General features: G+C 33.4%; 1 protein-coding gene across 5 annotated transcripts; it reads left to right on the forward strand.

Moving 5' to 3' along the window:
- Positions 1 to 853: 853 nt before the first annotated feature.
- Positions 854 to 19411, forward strand: LOC130808944 (ATP-dependent DNA helicase homolog RECG, chloroplastic). Of its 5 annotated transcripts, none has more exons than XM_057674509.1 (18): positions 854 to 1006; positions 1075 to 1188; positions 1274 to 1400; positions 2235 to 2744; positions 2853 to 2965; positions 6939 to 7137; positions 9768 to 9931; positions 12187 to 12268; positions 12586 to 12675; positions 13469 to 13702; positions 14774 to 14845; positions 15044 to 15193; positions 15269 to 15412; positions 16152 to 16307; positions 16444 to 16527; positions 17846 to 18418; positions 18841 to 18941; positions 19034 to 19411. In XM_057674509.1, the coding sequence occupies exons 2-17, from the start codon at positions 1085 to 1087 to the stop codon at positions 18931 to 18933; spliced, it is 2895 nt and encodes a 964-aa protein (XP_057530492.1). In that variant the 5' UTR covers positions 854 to 1006; positions 1075 to 1084; the 3' UTR covers positions 18934 to 18941; positions 19034 to 19411. The 5 variants fall into 5 exon arrangements, with proteins under 5 accessions (XP_057530492.1, XP_057530494.1, XP_057530496.1 ...); XM_057674511.1 differs by having other exon boundaries at positions 1310 to 1400; XM_057674513.1 differs by having other exon boundaries at positions 866 to 1188; positions 2235 to 2523; positions 2608 to 2744.
- Positions 19412 to 21046: the final 1635 nt, after the last annotated feature.

Consider the following 21046-nt stretch of genomic DNA (forward strand, 5'->3'; position numbering starts at 1 on the left):
ATTTAGAGTCATACAAACCTTAAATTCAAGTGCAGTTAAATTAAACACCAAATCATGGATAATTCGATTTAAAAGGGGTAATTACTAGTAAACGAGAAGAATACTAAGAGCAATGGAGAATATGCGTAGAAAGAAAGTATTTTAGGTACGTTGAAGATACAAAGCACATTTTTTGAAAAAGAGACGTTTCAGATGGTTTAAATGAACACAAATTCTTGTATGAGACGATCATATCATGAGACGCACTCTATACATGGGTTAAATAGTCTAATAGTTCATTATTAGCATATGTACTTCTTATTTTGGGGTCGTTTCACCAAGAGTTTCTCTTAAATGAATGAAGTAGGGTGAAGTTTGTTGGATTGAGTTAAATGATAAGTAGGAGGTATAGTCAAAGTATGAGGGGAATACGAAGGTAAAAAAAAAACAGATTTAACATGTCAATTCTAGATTAAGTGGTCGGATTTCCGTGAACTGACCTAAGCACTATAAATATTAATACTTTGGTGACTGTAATTTGCAAAAAAATCTTAAGACTATAACAAAAGATCAAAACTTATTATAATTCGGAGATTATTTTTATTTCAAACAAACTAAAATTGATAATATATTACCTTTTTATTATCTTCTATAAAAATTTAAAAAACCAAGTATAAGATTTTATTAATAAGTATGAGTATATTCATAAGTTGAAGAGCAAATATCATTTTATTAAATTTATTTCTAGATTTATCTAGTTTTCTAGGTAATCAAATTTTTTTAAGACTACTTTGGTAATTTTGAACAAACATTATTTAAAAAAAAAAATTCTCTAGTTTTTTTTTTTACTTTTAAAAATTTTAAAATTTAATTAAAAAAAATCCATCAGTCAATGTTCTCCAAAATTTGGCTAACTCCATGAATCCACGAATCGCAAGAGTATGAGTTTATAATGGGAAAGTTATCGCTTAATTCTCTCCTATGTTCGTGCATCTGCGTCACTGCAATTCACACTTCTCAGTTCTCAGTATGCTCGTTGCTAATCTATGCTTCAATTTCAATTTGAATGCTCTAATTTATTTCAATTTTTCGCAGAGATTAACAAATGCGAAATGCAATGATGCTCAATTTTATTTTTTCTGAAAACTGTTTGAGAACCGCCATTGTCTTCGATGGAGGCTATCACCCTTTTCTCGCAAGAAATATCAGGTTTCACTTTTGGATTTCCCCCTTAATTTGAATATTCCATTATCATTTGTATTTTCCAATAGCCTTTGATGGTGAAACTGTGCAGATATAATCAGATTTTGGTTTCAAAATTCTGTTGTAGATCTAAGCATAAGGTGCCAGGAAAGCTTCTTGATCAAGTTGATAGTCATGGAGTTGGAACCATCTCTCGTCCCTCTAATTTTATCAATAAGGTGATTTTATTCCCATAGCTTTAATTCATTTTATACATTTCACCCATTTTTCTGATACCATTTATGTTGCTCCATGCTAATTCTTTGGGCTCAAATCGTTTCTTCACAAATCACTATATGTTGTTTCATAGAATCCTATTGATATTTGTACGTGAAACAAAGGAAAACAAGGGGAGTTTGTATGCAATTGACTATTGTTCAGATCAATCAGTAATTGGTTTTTAAACATGGGTTTTAATTTTTAGGGTTTGAAAGAGTCTCCCTTTTTGTTTACTGTCCTTTGATTGACTATAGTGAACAGTTATGGCTTTGCTTATTTACTCAAGGTCCCTAGAACAAGAATTCAAAAATTTTGAAGGATTAATATGTTCTACTAGGCTCATAGGTCTCTTTTGTGAGGCTTTTGTGCAGTTGAAGTCATGCTCATGATTCCAAGCGTCCACTGTCCTGTTAGGTTTTGTAGCAAGATCATTATTGATTCTTTTGCTTGAATGGATAATTGTTTCTCTGTGATACTTTATCACTGTGTAGCCTTCTCTAACGATTCATTTCAGAGTAGTTTTTTTTTCTTTTTTTAAACTACTAATCAGAAACTATATGGGTTTTGTGTGGTTTGGTCGATAAGGAGGCCTTTTGCTCATACCATTGTTGTTTCTTTCGCCAGGCGTAGTTATCATTTGGGGTGACGAGAAAGGTGTTGGTTCAGTCAGGAATATTTATATCTAGTTATTAGTTGATCCGTTAGTATTGATTATTGATTATACATATGGTGCTCATGAACTCATATCTTTTGTCCTTCTTTCAATTTTCAAACATGTTCATTGCACCCTACAGGTGTGTATTATGTTGGGGTACGATAACCTTGATGGTTTAGTAAATGGAAGAACTCATAAGACACAAGATTTTTTTCTAGAAGCACGGAAAAAATTTCCATCCATCAATCTTGGAAGTTCACCTCTGATTGAACTGTTTAGTAATTCAGCCTGGCATTCTCAGACAAAGACTTATTCTCCATCTATAAGTTGTGAAGAATTTCAACCTATCGCAACAGATGGGAAGTGGATGATTCCGGTTTCTCTTACAAAAGTGTGCCCTTCTCTTAATAACAGCCTTCCAGATACAGGTTTTTCATGTGAAGAAGTTTCTATACCTACTCCGACCCAATTTCATTCCGATTCCCTTGAAGATCAGCAATGCATTTTTGCAGATTCTGAAGAGTCTTTGCCTCCTATAGTGCTCAATAATGACAAATTATCTCAGTTGATACTTGACAAACCTATTAACCTCATAGAAGGATTGAGCAAACGGCAGTCTCGTCAGCTGGAAGATTGTGATTTCCATACGGTGGGCATTTGTTGGTTTTTCAGAGGATATCTTTTGTCATTCTTGGAGAATTATGAGGGTCACAATTCCATCTATTCCTTGACTTGGTTCGCATTTTCTGCCTTGTAGTTGCGCAAATTGTTGCACCACTTTCCTCGTAGTTATGCTGATCTACAGAACTCGCATATGGGAATTGAGGACGGCCAGTACTTGATTTTTGTTGGCAGGATTTTGTCGTCCAGGTATTTTGAATTCCTTCTTGGTGCTTTTCTTTTCTTCAACAGTTTTGTCATTGAAAACAAACTAGGCTTCGTTATCTGATTTCTGCTCTTTTTCGATCTACTCCCTTTTACTTTTAAAATTACGCGTTTGAAGTTGATGATCTTGATGAGTGGATGTGTGCTATGTTTTTAGATATTATGAACTATCTTTGTAAAAATCTGTTCTACCCAGCTACATAGTGTGAAGAATAATATTCACGTAAGATTGGCAAGTATTTTGTGTAAATATAAACTGTTTGAGCAAGTATTGTTTGAATATTCAGATTTTCTTGAGAGTAAATTCATATCTTGAAAGTTGTATTGATTCTTTTGGGATAGCTGAGCAAGCGAATGTTAGAACAAATGTTCCGTTGTTCATCTCAGAGCTTTCATAGTTCAACAGCAAACCTGCAATTTATTGATGACCACCAGATTCTCATCTGTCTAACATTCTTTTCTAATTGGAAAAAAGGCAGCTCTTAAAACACAAAACATGTCTCTGAAGGTAAAATGTACCAACTGTCTCTGGATCTATATTGTCTGTCATTAAACATTTCCAGTTAAGCTGTTTCCACAAAGGTTTACCTTCAGGACCTTTAAATTTTAAAATAAATTTGGATAGAAAAAGTGATGCACATTAAGTATCCCTCCCCCTCTTCCTCTCTCCAACCAAGATAAAAGTAACCAAGAAATCAAGAATTTCCTGTGAATTTCTGATCTGAAAAATTGTAAATGAACAAGCCTTGGATAGCTTGTAAATATGTGAGTTTATTTGATATGAAGTTTAGCATTTTAGTATTTCTCTAGTTTGGATCATGTGGGTGTTTAATGTCGATTAAAGGAGGATCAAAAAAAGATATCAAAAGAATGTTGCTACTTGCCATGGCTTTTCCTAAACAGTTATAACAACTGCATTGAACATGTAAATTAAGAATTTAAGGGTGAATAAATTGCATTGAATACACATGTTTTGATATTTACATTAGATTGTTTGAGCTTCAAGGTTTAGGTGCCAACCAAGTGACTATAAAAATGTGAAGATATTACAAGGTTAAGTAGGAGGGGAAAATATTAGAAGGATCATGGATGTCTCAAATATTATGGAAAACAAAAGCCATACTTGCTTTTTTACTAGAGCAATATTTCCAATTAGGCTGTATTTTTCAAGAATTTTTTGTGCACCTCTATGGATGGTAAAGAGATACACATTACTCGTCAGGATGGATCAAGGCTTTGTTATGGTTATTGACTGTTGTCACTAGATTATTGGGTTTGGAATATATATCAAATGTTAGAGCTTATAAGTGTGTTTGTTCAATCATGGTGCTACAAAATTTGAAGTATTGAATATTTTTTGTTGTATGAGATCAATTGAAGATAAAGAAGCTATAGATTATTGTCTTTATTTGTTTGTCTTTGTCTTACTTTGAATATTTGAGTACAATTCTAAGGTTATGTTTGGTTCAACCTTTTGATATGAGGAATGAGTAATACTTAGAAACTTGAACTTATACCAAAACATTTGGTCAAATCAAATTAAAAGGTATTAAAGTCAAATCTCCATTCTGTTTTCTTTCTCCAGACTTTCCTGTTCTTTTTTTTTTTATTAAATTCAATGTTAATTTTTTGGTGAATGCACTATTGAAACCCAACTAAATGTATAGCTATATCAATTAAATTAGTCAAATTCATACACCAACAGGAGATCCTAATCCATTATTGCATTCATGACAATTGTTCAGGATTGTCGATCTTGTATTTAAGCCGAATTGGATTTTCTAATATTTAAACCCCTTTTGCATTTAAATGTAAGACTTACTTTGTTTGCTAGGAAGAAACTTTCTTCTAAGGACATTAGATGGATTAGTAATTTGTAATTGTTGCTTATGTCTTTAACCATATCCTTGTTTTGCTTTTGGAGTTTTTCCTTTTCGTTATGCTTACTTTGATTTCTTGGTAGTAAAAAGATAATAATAATAATAATAATAATAATAATAATAATAATAATAATAATAATAATAATAATAATAATAATAATAATAATAATAATAATAATAATAGTAATAATAATAATAATAATAATGATAATAATAATAACAATAATAATAATAATAATAATAATAATAATAATAATAATAATAATAATAATAATAATAATAATAATAATAATAATAATAATAATAATAATAATACTGCTAATAATAATAATAATAATAATAATAATAATAATAATAGCAATACTACTACAAGTACTACTAATAATAATCTCGCTAACGAATGTCCATGGTGCATAAACACGGTCGCGATAGCTGATCACGAAAACGGATAAAATGCGGTTATCATGGAACATATCACGTGTATTATATTAATTTTCACAAATTGAGACCGTCTTTATAAAAGACGCGTCTCAAATGGGCCTGCCCATTATTACTGAAAAAACAACTACTAGAAAGACTCGCACTGTGTAATCCTATTTAGAGTTGGTGTTATAATGATTAATTTTAGTACTTAATACTTATGGTGTTTATTGTTAAATATTAATTAGAGCTTGAAATTAATCAAATTCGCAATGTCTATGGTGTTATAGTAAATCAAAATACTAAAATTAATAACTTTATTATCTAACGCTAAAAATATATGATAAAAACATAAAAGTTTTCAATAATACTACTAATAATTATAATACTGACAATAGCAATAATGGTAATAATAGCAATAATAATAATAAATGTATCAAAACTTTTCAACACCTTTCACTTCCAATAAATAAAAGAGAATACAAAAAACTAAAAGAATCTTACACAATACTCAACATGCACATAATGACATACCCCTATGCAATATCTGACATCCCATAATAAAGTAAATAAAAAGGTCAAATTTACTAGAATCAAGGATAATACTGTACAAAAAGTATGACTCTCCAAATACCAAGCTGAAACTTCTCAGTTTCCATGGTCGAGTCAACTGCTATGAAGTTTGAATCGCTGATAAATACCAATCTCACGGGAAATAGGTGTTAAAATCCAACTCAAAAAGGGAAAGCGTCGAAAACTGCCTTGATGCGGCATTTTTAATCCACTGTTACAATTCGTAAGTTTTCAAAACGGTAACCTGAAAAACCATGTCAACTCTGCCATTCTAAGTCAACTTGGCCGAGTTTTGACACCACGAGAACGCCCCTAGGACGTTATTTAACGATGATAATAAACAATTTCAAATATCTCTTGATACGGCTTAAAATGCAAATTTTTACACCGTCACAACCTGTGAAATATCAATTCAATTTTTGAAAACCTTTACAACATGCTAATGCCTTGCGATGTTACCTTTTTTTGCACTATTTGTAGAATATGTGAGAGATTTATTAACATAAATGAGTTTTTCCTTTCTAAAATTAGAATTAAGTTGAAATTGTTTTGAAAAAACTATTCATGGAAGGAGTATATTTGTATATGTATATGCGGAAAATTTGGTAGAACTCTTAACCTTCCATCTTTATAATTTCACTTTTCATAATTTATGGTTTTTTCTTATTTAAAGTTAAACTAAATGAATTTTTTTTATTTCAAAATAGCCCATAGTATTTCAAAAAAAAAAAAAAAAAAACGTATAGTACTTGAACCTCTTGCATTTTTATGATCATAACTGCACAACTTTGACTATAGTATTCTTTAACTCTATTAGAAACAATTATTAGAAGTGACGTGAAGGATGCCCACATTTATGTGAATCTAACAAGACCGTACTGTCCGTACATGTTAAATGGAATATAAATTAGGAAAAATGTGTGGTCATGATTTACAAAATTTGATCACTCCTCTTGAAATAAAATAGTGAGGCAAGTATTATTAGATTTAGAGCGTACACATATGCTCAATTCAAGTTAGGTTTTACTCTTAGATGGCTAGTTCATTATGGTCATGGGGCCAATTGTGGTGTTTATAATGTGCAGGGCTGTTAAAGCTAGCTATGCACTTTCTTTTTGGGAGGTGATTGTGCATGGTGAGGTTGGCATAAATGTTGGTGGAAAGAAGATGATCTATTTGCATCTAAAGAAATTTTTTCGTGGCACTCGTTTCACTAGCCAAGGTTTTCTTCGCTGTCTTGAAAAGAAGCACGAAGAAGGTGATTTTGTGTGTGTTAGTGGGAAGGTAAAGGCTATGGGCACCCCCATGACTCTCATTATATCCTTTTTGTTTGATTTGAATGTACTTTAGCAGTCTTGATATTTTCTGTAATTTTTGTCGTGGATACCTTACCATGTTCTTCTCTCAGTCTAAAATTTGAATTTGTTTTGTCTTTGTGACAGATTGGGTTTTGTCCTCTGTCTTTACACCCTAATTGAATTGCTTAACAAGAAGATTGAGAGATTAGAGATAAAGTACAAGAAAGATAATTCGAAGTAACCAAGTAAACAGTTTCGAGCACTGTTAAGCTCCTGCCCAATTATTTCCTTTTATTAATTTCTTGACAAAACATAATATGTATAAGGATAGCCTTATATAGGAGTCAAACACATGACCCGCCAAGACACCTAAACAATTAATAGCTATCAACTAATGATTACATGCCAGCTGTCCCACCCTTACTAACTGATTTGCTAACAACTATTATCCTTTTGTCGAGTCAACATTATCCTATTTTCCATTTATCAGTCTTACAATCTCTTTCTCGACTTCTCTGTATTAATGTGTGTGTTGAAACTTTTGAGCTTTATGAATCCTCTACAATTTATTTTAATATTTCCTTGCGTGACTCAATGGAACTACGGGAGATAATGAATCCTCTCCTTATTTGTATAAGTTTATAACATGATAGTGTCAAAAAAAATCATGGAGAAAAGGATAAAGCATGTACCCTTTTTTGTTCTTCAAGGATCAAAATGCCAGTAACTGTCAACTATGGTTGAGGGACCACATCTTTGTCTTGTAAGTTGTTCACATCCTATGAGGAGTCTTTCATCTTTAGATGTGTTTCATTTAGTTTTCTTACCTAAAAGTCCTAGAAGTATTAAGGCTCCGAGTGATTACTTAAATGTTGACTTTGATGTGGTTGGGAGGATTCTAAGAGTTTACATTAATATGTTAGTCTTTCTATTGAACATTTTAGAGTATATTTTGTAGGTCTAAAACCTTTATGGGGTTTTATTATGAAATTAAATTTGATTAGTTGTGAGTATTGGAGGCTTAGTCTATATTACTTCCCCTTGGGTACTTGAACTTTGTACGTCTCCAAGTCACCAACCTGGCTGTGTTTAGAACCCCTATGATTTTAGCCCAAAATAAAGTGTCAAAGGTTCATATCCATTTTGTAGGGTCCGGATCCAAGAAGGGTACTTGAAGTGAACCGAAGAGTCCGTGTAACATAGAGCTTTATTTTTAGGAACCAAGCTTCTTAATGTAATATAGAACTTTATTTTTAGGAACCAAGCTTCTTAATGAACTCACGTAATATAGTTGCAACCCAATGCTTTAGGAAGAATGTAATTGTAACACCTTGACCTCATCCGGGTCGGTGACACTTCCATTGGAGTTTTCCTTCTCCGGCGCACTTCCTAACTTTGCCGGACACCCATTTCAAGACTACACCACACTAAGCACGTTTAACTGTGAATTTCTTAGAAAATGGGCTTCCTTGAAAAGAAGAGATGCACCTTGTTTATATTAGTTCTATCAAATCTTTTAAAGCTCCTTATTCCTTATTAGTCTCAACTTGGGGTATTATAGTGGTAAAACAAAGATGCCCTTTAGTCTTCTTATTAACTGCATAAAAAAACTACAACAAACACCAACTTGTATGGTCTCCACTGGTTAGGCTAGTGTTATCTAGTTTTCTGCATAATTCACTATACGAATTCATAAATTATCCAAAGTGGAACAAATTTAGCCAAAAATGTCCTATATTTCACTAGTTGTAATTTGCTGTTTGCAGGGAGATTTATAAATTAGTTAACACTGGCATGGATCTTGGGTCATAGTATATTGAAGAGATTTATATTGGAAAATTGTTACCTAGGGAGTCTAGGAGGGATCTTGGGATGTTGAGGGGACATATGATAGGAAGCTGTAGCATAAGGATCCTAAGAACATTCTTGGGAGCTAAAGAATCTAAGAAGTGGTAAATCAGTCACTTTGAGATGAGTTGTTTGCTACGTGTAGAAAGATTTTTTTAGTGAATTTACTGTTTTGATATGTAATTGGTGTACTTGTCACCTAATGGAAATTGCCTGGGAATCACTAGGAGAGAGAAATATATCTGAAGAATCTACTAGCAGAAATTCATGTCTGCATTACATAAAAAAGATGCTTGGCTTCAGCATATTTTAATTGGTGTCATTCTCTGAATGAATAAATTCATTAACTTCTCAAACACTGGCCTCTGAGACTCAGTGGTATAGTCTAAATGAATTACTTTGGTGCTGGCGATTTCTCTTGCGTTGTACGTTAGCAACTTATTTACATTTCGTGGAGCATCTCCAATGTTTTGAAGTCTAACCCTTGTTCCCCGATCATGTCCTCAATGTGAAGGGTACTTGAAAATATGAGCTACAGATCTGCAGTATGTAGTGATATTCTCTAGTAAACTGCAGTAGCACAACTTGTTCTAATTTAACATTCCCTGACTTGTCTGCTCCATTTGCTCTTGAGTACTTTTCTACTGGTATTATGATCTTCTGGTATAATAATCATACTAATGCTGTGCTATATGGGTTTTTAATGCATTACTTGATTATCATTTGATGTATATATTCTTAGAATTACTTGAACATTCATCACTGCAGGTGAGGGGCACTTCTAAGGAGGATCACTATGAAATGAGAGAATATAGCTTGGATGTGATTGAGAATGAAGATGATCTGTCTATTGCAATGAAGGGGAGACTATTTCCTATATATCCTTCTAAGGGTGGCCTAAAACCTCATTTCTTCCGAGACATTATGATAAGGTTCATTGCGATTATTGTCTCATTATTGTTTCTGATGAAGTTTTCTAGTGAAACCATTATTTTGTTTCGGATGAAATTTAAATTCCTTTGAGTATTAATTAAGTTGGTTTTCAAAAGAGCGGGATGCACCAAGGTGCAAAATGTACCTGGAGCCTAGGCGCAAATCCAAGGCGAAGGCATGGGCTTTTGTTGGCAAGGTGCAAAATTTTTAGATATCAAAATATGTTTTGGATTTTGTGGTAAACTTTTGGTATTAAAATACTTACCTAGTAAAAATTAATTGTTTTCTCTGATACTACATTATTGAAGTTAATCAATTACTTTTTTATGCATAAAAACCATTGAAGTTAATTTATTTCTTATTGATATAAAATTGAAAAGAAAAAGAAAAACAAGATAATTTAGTAATAAATCAATAGATATTGGTGAAGATGGAGACCTGTGTGCTAAAAACAATAAGGCAAAACTTGGGAAATAAGGTTGAAGAAAAAAATAGAATATAATAACTATTAAAGATTAGGTACAGTGGTTCATGTGAACGAACAACAATATGTTGCACTTCTTAGAACTACTTGATAGTCATAATGAAATTGATAAGATGAATTATGGTGTCTTGAGCCTTGAACAATAATAAAACCAACTAATTAGTATAGCTGAGCATAGGTTTAGTGGTTGGAGCACTACAAGCTGACCTTAAGGTTTGAAATATGAATTCTCCAACAAACACTTTTTGAAAATTTAACTTATTTTCCCTTCTGTGCACACTCATTATGCATTGAGTTGTGGACTTACTTGTCATCTCAGATCTAGGTTAAGAAGAAAAAACAACTTAGTGCAGTTTATATCTAGTTAGGGTCTTGGAGGTCTAGATTTATGCATCCTCATAAACAATAAACATTTAATCAACTAAACTGAATTTTTACTTATCCTGAGACATTATGTTAAGAAATTTTCATTTTGGTGTTCAGATAATGTGAAATTTCATTCTTGGCTCTTGTAGTTTTCATATGTCCACTTTGGTGCATGCACCTTCTTGCTGAAACTGGTGCCTTAACATCTCGATGTTCTTTTTAAAGCTACATGTTACGTATCCTTTTATTTGTTTCCATAAATATCTTAGCGCTAGTGTTTCATGCTTTTAACCATGCAATTTCTTTTAGGAAAAGTCATTTCTTCATGCCGTAATAACTAACATTAAGTATTCAATTAAGCTTGCTGCTGACATAGAAGTTTCTGGGGTTTTGAAATCTTTTTGTTTGTGAGGTGGACATACCTATTGCTTTGGTGCTCACCATGACTGATGTGTCCTGATTTCTCGACAACAAAACCTATAGCTGACCTAATATCATTGATATGTCAATCTGTGAATAAAGAGCATGTTTTGATATGTGTGAAGTTTGATATTTGATGTTAACTAGTGATCTTTTCATGGAGTATAATCCAATTGGTTGGGTTTTTAATAGAATGGATACTACAACAACCTTTTGTTGAGAAGAAAGTGTGTGATACTTCGAGTAGCACACTTACATGGAATGGATTTAAGGCCATTACAAGGTTATGGGACTTTGTCCCATATTAGTTGTACGGGCAACTAATTTGAGGTTTATAGAGTAAAAGGCTTCTCTCACCTACTAGGCTAGTCTTTTGGGTGAGTTTTCTTGTGTATTCTATAACAATGGTACTAGAGCTGACTCAGAGTAGTGGCCTACAGAGTGGATAAGCCAGTCGTGACCAACAAGGATCCGACTCGGATTGGTGGCTTGGGTTAAGCTAGCCGTGACCAACGAGGACGTTGGAACTTAAGGGGGTTCAAATGTAATGGAATGGATTTGAAGCTATTCTAAAGTTATGGGACTTTGTCCGCATGGGTTGTATGGGCAGCTAATGTGGGATTTATAGAGTATTTGGCCTCTTACGGTCTCACCTACTAGGCTAGTTGTTTGGGTGAGTTCTCTTGTTTATTGTATAAAAAACATAGTGAGTTTTATAGTTCAAATCAAGTCAATCTAATAAAAACTGTAGAGTGACACACTCACACACATAATTGTTATTATGTGGCATGGATCATCTTATAGTCACTGCCATGTAACTCAATCTGAACATCAATCACCCATGTTCTCATTATAATGCTACAAGCCCATTGTTTCTATAGTTGACAGTTATTTGTCTGGCCAACCATGGTTTAGTAATAAATTTCCTTTTTACTCGGATACTTTAAGTTTTATATTGCACTTACTATTTGCAATTTTTTTCAGAGTCTTGCAGTCATTGCATGCTGATATAGATCCTATTCCTCTAGATATCACAATAGACATTGGACTTTTGGGGCTTCATGATGTAAGTACAACTCAAGTTTTGTTAGCTTCTTTTTATTATGCAGAGTAATTCATTTAAAATTGAAAGCTAGAATATTGAATATTTCTAGTTCTCTTTGATTTTGCCTCGGAACAACAGCACTAAACTCACTATAATAAACAGTCTTTGTCATCTATATTTTCCGGTATTATTTTTCATTTGTTGAAGAGAGGGGTGTGTGTGTGTGTTGTAAATTCCATAAGAGCTCTGTAGTTGAGATTTTATGAAGGTCTTTCTAATCATTAATTTTGTTTTGGATTTGCATTTACGACCGCTAAATGCCGTTAATGGAAATGCAGGCATATATTGCTATTCACCAGCCTAAGGATTTAAATGAAGCTGATCTTGCTCGCAGAAGATTTGTATTTGATGAGTTCTTTTACCTTCAGGTGCCTTTCAATTTGCACAAAATTTTCCGCAAAGCTCATTTTGCGTTTGGTTTAGTAAGCTCATTGTACGTACTTTTGTTAATGTATCTCTTGAAGGATGTTTGACTAGACTGATGCTCATGTACAGTACGCTAAATTAATTATACATTCATATCAATTCTGTCTTTAGGTTTTATCATTCATTTGTTATTTCCATGGGTTTCCATTTGTTAGTGCTCTTTCTGTCTTTTTACTTGCATGTTGCAGAATGCAGACCTGTCCTCCATAGTCCAGACTTGCTCTCCTTCCTCCATTATCAACATCCAACCCCTTTCTCTATCTCCTTCACACTTTTTCCTTCCCCTAGAGTCTATATAAAGCTTTGTCAACTGCTTATTCTTTCATAGGACAGACAAAAGGGTTAGGACTTAGAAGGATGGGGTATAAGTTACTCTGGCTTGATACTTATGTCAGACATAGGTGTATATCCACAGAGCTTTTAGAGCAAAATTACCATGATTTTGGCTCAAAATGAAGTGTCAAAACTTAAAAGTGTCTATACATGTTGGAGTATTGTGGTCTTGGGATCCTACTTGGGTACTGTTGGTGAAATCACGAGTCTGAGTATTATTTTTATGCTTCTCTTACTCGAAATTCATAATATAATCTGCAACTTTTTCACCTTGTTTCAGTGTCTCGCCATTTATTAAACATCCTGTTTGATAATGACCTTGTAATTTATTGTTGTCCTTATGCATTGCTAAGGAAGGATGATCAGAAATGGTTGGTTCAGCTGTGTTATTTTGTTTTTCAGTTGGGTCGCATGTACCAGATGCTTGAAGGTCTTGGATCCAGAATAGAGAAGGAAGTATTGCTTGAAAGATACAGAAACATAGAGCAGACATCTGTTTTATCTGAGGAGTGGTCGGACCTCACTAGGAGTGTTCTAGAAAAATTACCTTATTCATTAACTAAAAGCCAACTAAATGCAATCTCAGAAATAATTTGGGACCTAAAGCGACCAGTTCCCATGAATCGGCTACTGCAGGTGATGCTTCAGATACTTGTATGATTGTATCTGCTCCTCATTAGTTTTCATTATGCATCTAAATTTACAACACTCACTAAGGACTTCCTATGCATCTAAATTTACAATACCTATCCTACATTCATTCATGCCAAAATGAATGTCCACATACTGTGTCTTATTGTGACAAAATTGGAGATGTGGAACATAATATAAAGCATAAATTTCGTTGTTGGTAATTCTATTGAGCTGCGACCGGGATGTTGCGATTGGCTTATTATGCAATCGAGGTGTGTCACTAGGTTAAAATGAAAGCTCTAATTGTCATTAGACCAACACTATTTTTATTACTATATGGGTTAGAATGTTGGGCTTAAGAGATTCTTGAAAGAAGGCGATGCATATATTTAAGATTAATGAATGAATATGCCTAAAAGGTAAAATTTGAAATGAAGACATAAATAAGGGTCTTGGAGTTGTAGTTAAAAGACTTGAAAATGCATTAGTTAGACACATGAAAGGTTAGCCTGATACTTTTTTGAGTTTAGAAGAGAAATAAGTTGGCCAAAGATGACTTGGATAACAAGAGTGATTAATGACATGAAAAATTGGGATTCGTAGGAGCATATATAACAATAAATTGGGATTGATAGAAGAAAAAACTGGCGTATGATTATTGAAATTGATTTTCTTAGTCATAGATTGGTATTAGATACGGCAGGATGAATTGTAATATTGGTTGTCGACGACCTCTCTCGTTGAGTTTTTTAGTTCATATAACTAATCCCATATATTGACAGTAAGGCTTTTGTATTATTTTCTTAGTCAATAAGTCATAAATTTAAAGGTCCAACTGCCCATGTGGCTATTTTATTTGATGATTAATTTTTTATTCTGAAACTTGTAGATTTGGGATTGGAATTTGGAAGAGTATGCTTTTTTTCTTATTTAAAGAAAGCCTATAAACATACTAGTATTTAGTATCTATCTTTTGATGATGTCTACTTCTGTCTTCATCTTTTTGGGTGCTTGATTTTGTGTACCACTAGCCATTATTTCATGCAACCTTTTTCACATGGATTACTTTTTCAGGGTGATGTGGGCTGTGGAAAGACAGTTGTTGCCTTTTTGGCATGCATGGAAGTCATTGGCTCTGGATACCAGGTTAGCATGTTTAGCTCCTACTGGCCTAGTATTCTCAGCATGAAGGAAAGGAAGTTGTAGTTGCATTATCATGACCTAATGTGATGCAATAAAGTGTTCCATTTAGTTGAAAAGCTCCTATAGTGCCTATCTCTTAGCATGTAGTTTTACTTTTACTTGATTACTCTTCCTTGCTTTAATTTCATTTGTTTGTTTTAGGCAGCTTACATGGTTCCTACTGAGTTGCTTGCTATCCAGCACTATGAAGACCTGTGTAATCTGCTGGAGAATGTGGATTGTTCTTGCAGACCTTGTGTTGCGCTTCTAACGGGTTCAACTCCAGCAAAACAAGCACGGATGATACGCAATGTATTTTGATATTTACCCTCCTTTCTTATTTGTTTTTTTTTTTGACTTGTTATTCTTCTCACTAGTATCTTACAGGAACTCCAAGCAGGGACTATTTCGTTAGTAATTGGAACCCATAGCTTGATTGCTGAAAGTGTAGAATTTTTGGCTTTAAGGCTTGCAGTAATTGATGAGCAACATCGTTTTGGTGTAATTCAGAGAGGAAGATTGAATAATAAGGTTGTTTATCTGTTTTTATTTCCAAATTGAATAGCATAAACTACCTGTGCTTCCTCCAGTGTTAAATCAACCCTTCATGTTAGCTCCATGTTCTTTTGTGGGGATCAACAAGGATTTTCTTGACTGTGCTTTGCTATATGTACTAAAGTAATGATGTCATTTCATGTCAGGTTTCTCATAATAGAATATGTTAGTGTTTTGAAAATGATGTCACTACTATTTACAATCAATAAATAATCCCTCTGCAAGGTTCTTTGAAACCCCTTATGTTCCCCTATCCCCCTATTATCTTCTTATGGGGATTCAATATTTACATGAATGTTGGTACAAAGAGACCGCACATCCTTTTATGTTGTTTCAAAATTTTAGAATAGGTTGATGCTTCAAAATTTCTGAATGGCTTGATGCTTAATCAAATACTTATGTGTTTGTGTGTTATGCGCTCGATTGATGTATTTTTAGTCCATTAGGCATGTTGAGTAGACGTAAATATTTTTTCTCTCATTTTTTAATAAATGAGGCGGGGTCTCCTACCATTCTCTTACAAAAATTGTAGAGCTGGGCAGCATTTTTAAAAAAAAGTGTAGCAGTAAAAACTATAATTTCTTCACTTAAATGAGAATTATCAAGAGAGTGGCATTTGGTTGTCATCAGGACACATAAACTTTCTGTACACATTTCTTTGTTTTTTGCATATTGTGCCACATTTATTATTTGATTATATTGGCAAAACTTGCAGTTAAGTTGTGCGTCTGCATCTGGAACTGGTTCAGCTGCTTTTGGTGATACCCAGAAAGGTAAGATGCAAATGACACCACATGTTCTTGCAATGTCAGCTACCCCAATACCCAGAAGTCTTGCTTTAGCTCTATATGGAGACATGTCCCTGACACAGGTATGTGGACTTTGTTACTTCACTTGCTACTCCAATCTTCATACATACACACACTACCTTAAGAACTACAGAAGTTCTATTCTGATCTCTGTTTCACTGCATTAACAATAAGCCTTTCTTACTTCACTTGTTGCAGATCACAGATTTGCCTCCAGGAAGATTGCCTATTGAGACGTGTATTGTTGAAGGAGATGAGTACGGATTTGAGAAGGTTTATGAGGTAATTTCTTTTTATGTATTATTTCTAATTTATCACGGAATATCTAAAGTGCCATTAGAGTTTTGTAGCTTTTCGTTTATAAATGTCATATCATGTAATTTAATAGGAGTATTACGATTATTGATCTCTCTCTTGTGGAATATACAAGATATTGTGTGTTTCTCAAACATTAAATTTGGTTAAGGATTGTTCTAGATTGTTTTTTGAATTTTGAATGCCTTCTATAGGAAGTGTTCACGGTGATTCAAGAACCACTGCTTGTTTGTAGCAGTGTTTATGTGGATCGTTTATCAAATCCAATGCATGATTTCAAGAATGATTGATTGAATTTTTAATTTTTGTTGTTTCTCTGTCAAGATCCATATCAGTTTTAGCTTTATGTTGTAACTGGTTGCACAAGTCAATATGTATACACTATACAGATTCTGTAACTAAGGCCATTCATTTTTAATTTTTCTAGAATGCCTTCTTTACAGTTTTAGCTTTATGTTTTTGTAAGGTGTTTGCAATTTAATGATGCTGTAACTAAGGCCCTGTTCTCGTTTTCAGCCTATTCTCAGTTTTTGTCGTCTTATTTCGTTGAGTTGAACTTATTTTTACTGAAGTGAATTGAACTTAATCTTGTTGAAATTATCTTGTTTAAACTTATTTTTATAGATTCCTGTTTTTTCTTCTTTCCATTTACGGATTTTCACCGAATTGAACTTATTTTCACTATATTCACTAGATTGAAACTATTTTTGCTCTATGAACTTATTTTACTGTTTCAAGGTGAAGATAGCAAAATGCATCCTCTTTCCTTTTAGAGGATCAAAAAACTGGTAGTAACTCACTTGTCAAGTAATTTATGTATTCAGATTTTTTGTTCTGTGCTACCGATTTGAATATATGCAGCATACTGCATACCTTTTTTTTTTGTTCTCCATACTGCATACCTTTTTTTTGTTCTCCCCTTTTGCCTTGTTGCTTAATTTCTTGAATAAATAAAAATATGCTATAATCTATATTACTCAGAAGTCAGAAACTTTACTTACCTTCAAGTACCCATGTAGGATTCTCTACCACTCAAACATAGGTAGGACCCCCATCTGTCATATATGGGATAGAGGGGTATATTGGGTAATTTAGTATTAGTTGGTATAGGGAGGGGAAACTTCAAATTAGTATAAATAAGGAAGAGGGATTACAGCAAGAGAGGTAATTGATTGTATACATTTTTGGTTGGATTTATACTCATGCCCTGGAAGAGTGCGAGCCTCTCGAAAGCTTGTTATCCTATGATATTGATGAGTTACCCTGTTTCCTTCTCTGCAAATAGATGATGCACCATGAACTGGAAGCGGGAGGAAAAGTATATCTTGTATACCCGATCATTGAGCAATCTGAGCTACTTCCCCAGCTGCGTGCTGCTTCAGGAGATTTTGAAACTATAAGTTCCAAGTTCCCTAATTACAGCTGTGGATTACTGCATGGAAAAATGAAGGGTGATGAAAAGGACAAGGCGCTAAAATGTTTTAGAGAAGGAGAAACACGGATTCTTCTTTCTACTCAAGTTATTGAGACTGGGATCGACGTGCCAGATGCATCCATGATGGTGGTGATGAATGCTGAACGATTTGGAATGGCGCAATTGCATCAACTTAGAGGTCGAGTTGGGCGTGGTGCTAGGAAATCCAAGTGTATACTAGTTGCTTCTACTGCAACTAGTATCAACCGCTTAAAGGAATTGGAGAAGTCATCAGATGGATATCATCTGGCTAAAGTCGACCTTCTTCTACGTGGGCCTGGTGACTTGCTTGGAAAGAAGCAATCAGGACACCTTCCCGATTTTCCTATTGTTCGATTGGAAGTTGATGGATCAATAATTCAAGATGCTCACGTTGCTGCTTTGGTACATGTTTCTCCTTTTCTCTTGTATTTTGAAATTGTTTGGGCATCTCCCCTAGCTTGTATCCTCTGTGAAACTGCTATTAGATTCTGCTTACGGTGTGTTTGGTTAGTGGTATTAAGCATGGTCATCAAAGTATATATCCTAACAAAATTACATTAAATTTTCATTTACATTCCGTCCATTTAATAACAATAACCAAACATACCGTTAGTTCTCATCTTAAACCGGTACTTAGCTTCTAATCTTTTTCTCTATGGGCAAAAGTCAAAACTATCTGATGTTTTGTTACAATTGTTTTAATGCATGCATATATGCAAAACTGTTAACTATGCCAACCAAAGCACATACTCAATAATCCTCCTCTCCCCGGCTAGGCTGAATGCAGTTTCCAACGTAGTTGTGTATTTCCATTGTCTTTGCAGAAAGTATTAAGCACCTCACATGATCTGGCACAATACCCAGCGCTTAAAGCGGAGCTTAGTATGCGACAGCCACTTTCGTTCCTAGGTGATTGAAGTCTGAGGTACGTGCAGCCGAGTCATATCCATGTGTGTAGATAAATCATCTTTAATATCTGTAGCAAAGGAACGATGTATCTTCATTTATTTTTTCCAGGGAGTAGGTTGTCTAGAGTTCTTTTGCTGTATAGTTGTTTCAAGTACATAGACGCACCTCATCTACCCGAAGATTCATCAATGTACGTTGCTGCTGAGACTCGCAGGTACGATGTATCCTTGTAAACATATTTCGTCAATATACGTTGCTGCTGAGCAACATGTATGATGGGTAGTTTTGTAAACCATTTTCAACCTTCTTTGTAGGCAAGCTCTATATATTCTGACATTTGCGTCATTTTTATTACATGCAATAAAAGAATATATAGAGCAGATGGATTTCGGTTCAAATCTCATTGTTGAAGTTATTCTTTTTTGCTATATGCTATATAATACAATATTTAAAAAAAAATAAATCAAAGAAAATTATGAGTGATAAGTGAGATGATTGGGTGGAGGATCATTTTATTTTTTACAACCTAAGTCATGCATACCAAATTGATTCTTGCGTTGGTTGTTGATGACTTAAATTTCCTTCTTTACAATTAATCATTATTAGTGCATGTACACAAAAAGAAAATCTGAAATGTATAAGACAATTTATCAAAAAATTAAACAAAATAGTATAAGTTTCAACTTTATTCCAAAAGTAAGCGTAAAATTTTCAATCCTGAGGTTTGGGGTTGTTCGCAGTTAGGTCAAAAAAAAACAAAAGTAGCTGTTACCAGTTACTAACTCCTAACAGTTATTTGACCTGCTTTTGTGGAGCATGTTGTTCACAGTTACTAACTGCGAATAGGTCAAAACAGGTCAAATAGCTGTTAGCAGTTAGTAACTGGTAACAGCTATTTTTGTCTTTTTTATCTATTCTAGTAACTGCGAACAGCCCCAAATCTCAAATTTGGAAATTTCACGTTTACTTTTGGAATAAAGTTAAAACTTATATTATTTTGCTCATTTTTTTGATAAATTGTCTTATTCATTTCAAATTTTCCACAAAAAGTAGGAAGTACAATTTAATTAGAGCTTTAGCTTGTGAGTTTTGGCTTTTAAAATATACTCTATTAGTCTATTTAATTTGATTATTTGTCATTTTGAGTTGTATCGCACATTTTTTAGCATCATTTTTATATTTAAAAATGAATTTATCACTTTCTTTTAATCTTATTTATATATTATAGCTTTCTTTAGTTTTATGTATAGAATTTAATCTCTCTTATTTATTAACAAATATTTCTATTATTCTTTAAACAATGCATCGCTTTGATGTTAATTTAAAACGAACAAAGTAGTAAATTTTTTAACAAATGACTTTTAAGGGTGATATTTCAAAACTCTATTAAATACTTTTTGGCTTAGAGATGGTAATGGATTAAGTATAGATTTTAACTGAACTTAAATCTAAATCAAAAACTTTTTCATATAAATCTAAAACTTAATCTCATTTATTTTATGTGAATATTATAGACACATATTTTATGACCCATTGTATTGAGGGGTATAGGGTCCAAAATGAGTTCTTAATAGAATTTAATGTTTTGTTTAATTACAGGGTAGGTTAAGAACAAGAAAGAACTAGGTGAAAATTTATTTTAAAAAAAGATACCCACTCCAACTAATTTAAAATCCAATTCTCAAGGTTTTAATATAGTAACAATTATGTGTTTCTTATCACAACCCTATTTCGCTATAATTTAAGCTTACATAAAAAAAGCAAGCTTTGATCTCAAAACCTTACATAAAAAGAAAATTTGAAATACATAAGAGAAAAAATAAAAAAAAATTAACAAAATAAACTAAGTTTTAAAACTTATTCCAAAAGTAAGCGTGAAATTCCCAAACCTGAAGTTTGGGGCTGTTCGCAGTTAGTAACTGCGAACAGGTCAAAAAGACAAAATAGTTGTTCGTAGTTACTAACTGCAAACAGCTATTTGACATGTTTTGACCTGTTCGCAACAGCATGCTGCACAAAAACAGGTCAAAATAGTTGTTCGCAGTTAGTAACCGCGAACAATTATTTTGTCTTTTTTGACCTGTTCGCAGTTACTAACTGCGAACAGTCCCAAACCTCAGG

The sequence above is a fragment of the Amaranthus tricolor genome, chromosome 3 (assembly GCF_026212465.1).
Source record: "Amaranthus tricolor cultivar Red isolate AtriRed21 chromosome 3, ASM2621246v1, whole genome shotgun sequence".
Taxonomy (NCBI): Eukaryota; Viridiplantae; Streptophyta; class Magnoliopsida; order Caryophyllales; family Amaranthaceae; genus Amaranthus; species Amaranthus tricolor.

Excerpts from the sequence above, each read along its gene's own strand:
- LOC130808944 (XM_057674509.1), top strand. The coding sequence starts at position 1,085 with ATGCGAAATGCAATGATGCTCAATTTTATTTTTTCTGAAAACTGTTTG. Across the intron at positions 1,189-1,273 it reads TTTCTCGCAAGAAATATCAG|ATATAATCAGATTTTGGTTT; the intron begins GTTTCACTTTTG and ends GAAACTGTGCAG. Across the intron at positions 16,528-17,845 it reads GATTTGAGAAGGTTTATGAG|ATGATGCACCATGAACTGGA; the intron begins GTAATTTCTTTT and ends CTCTGCAAATAG.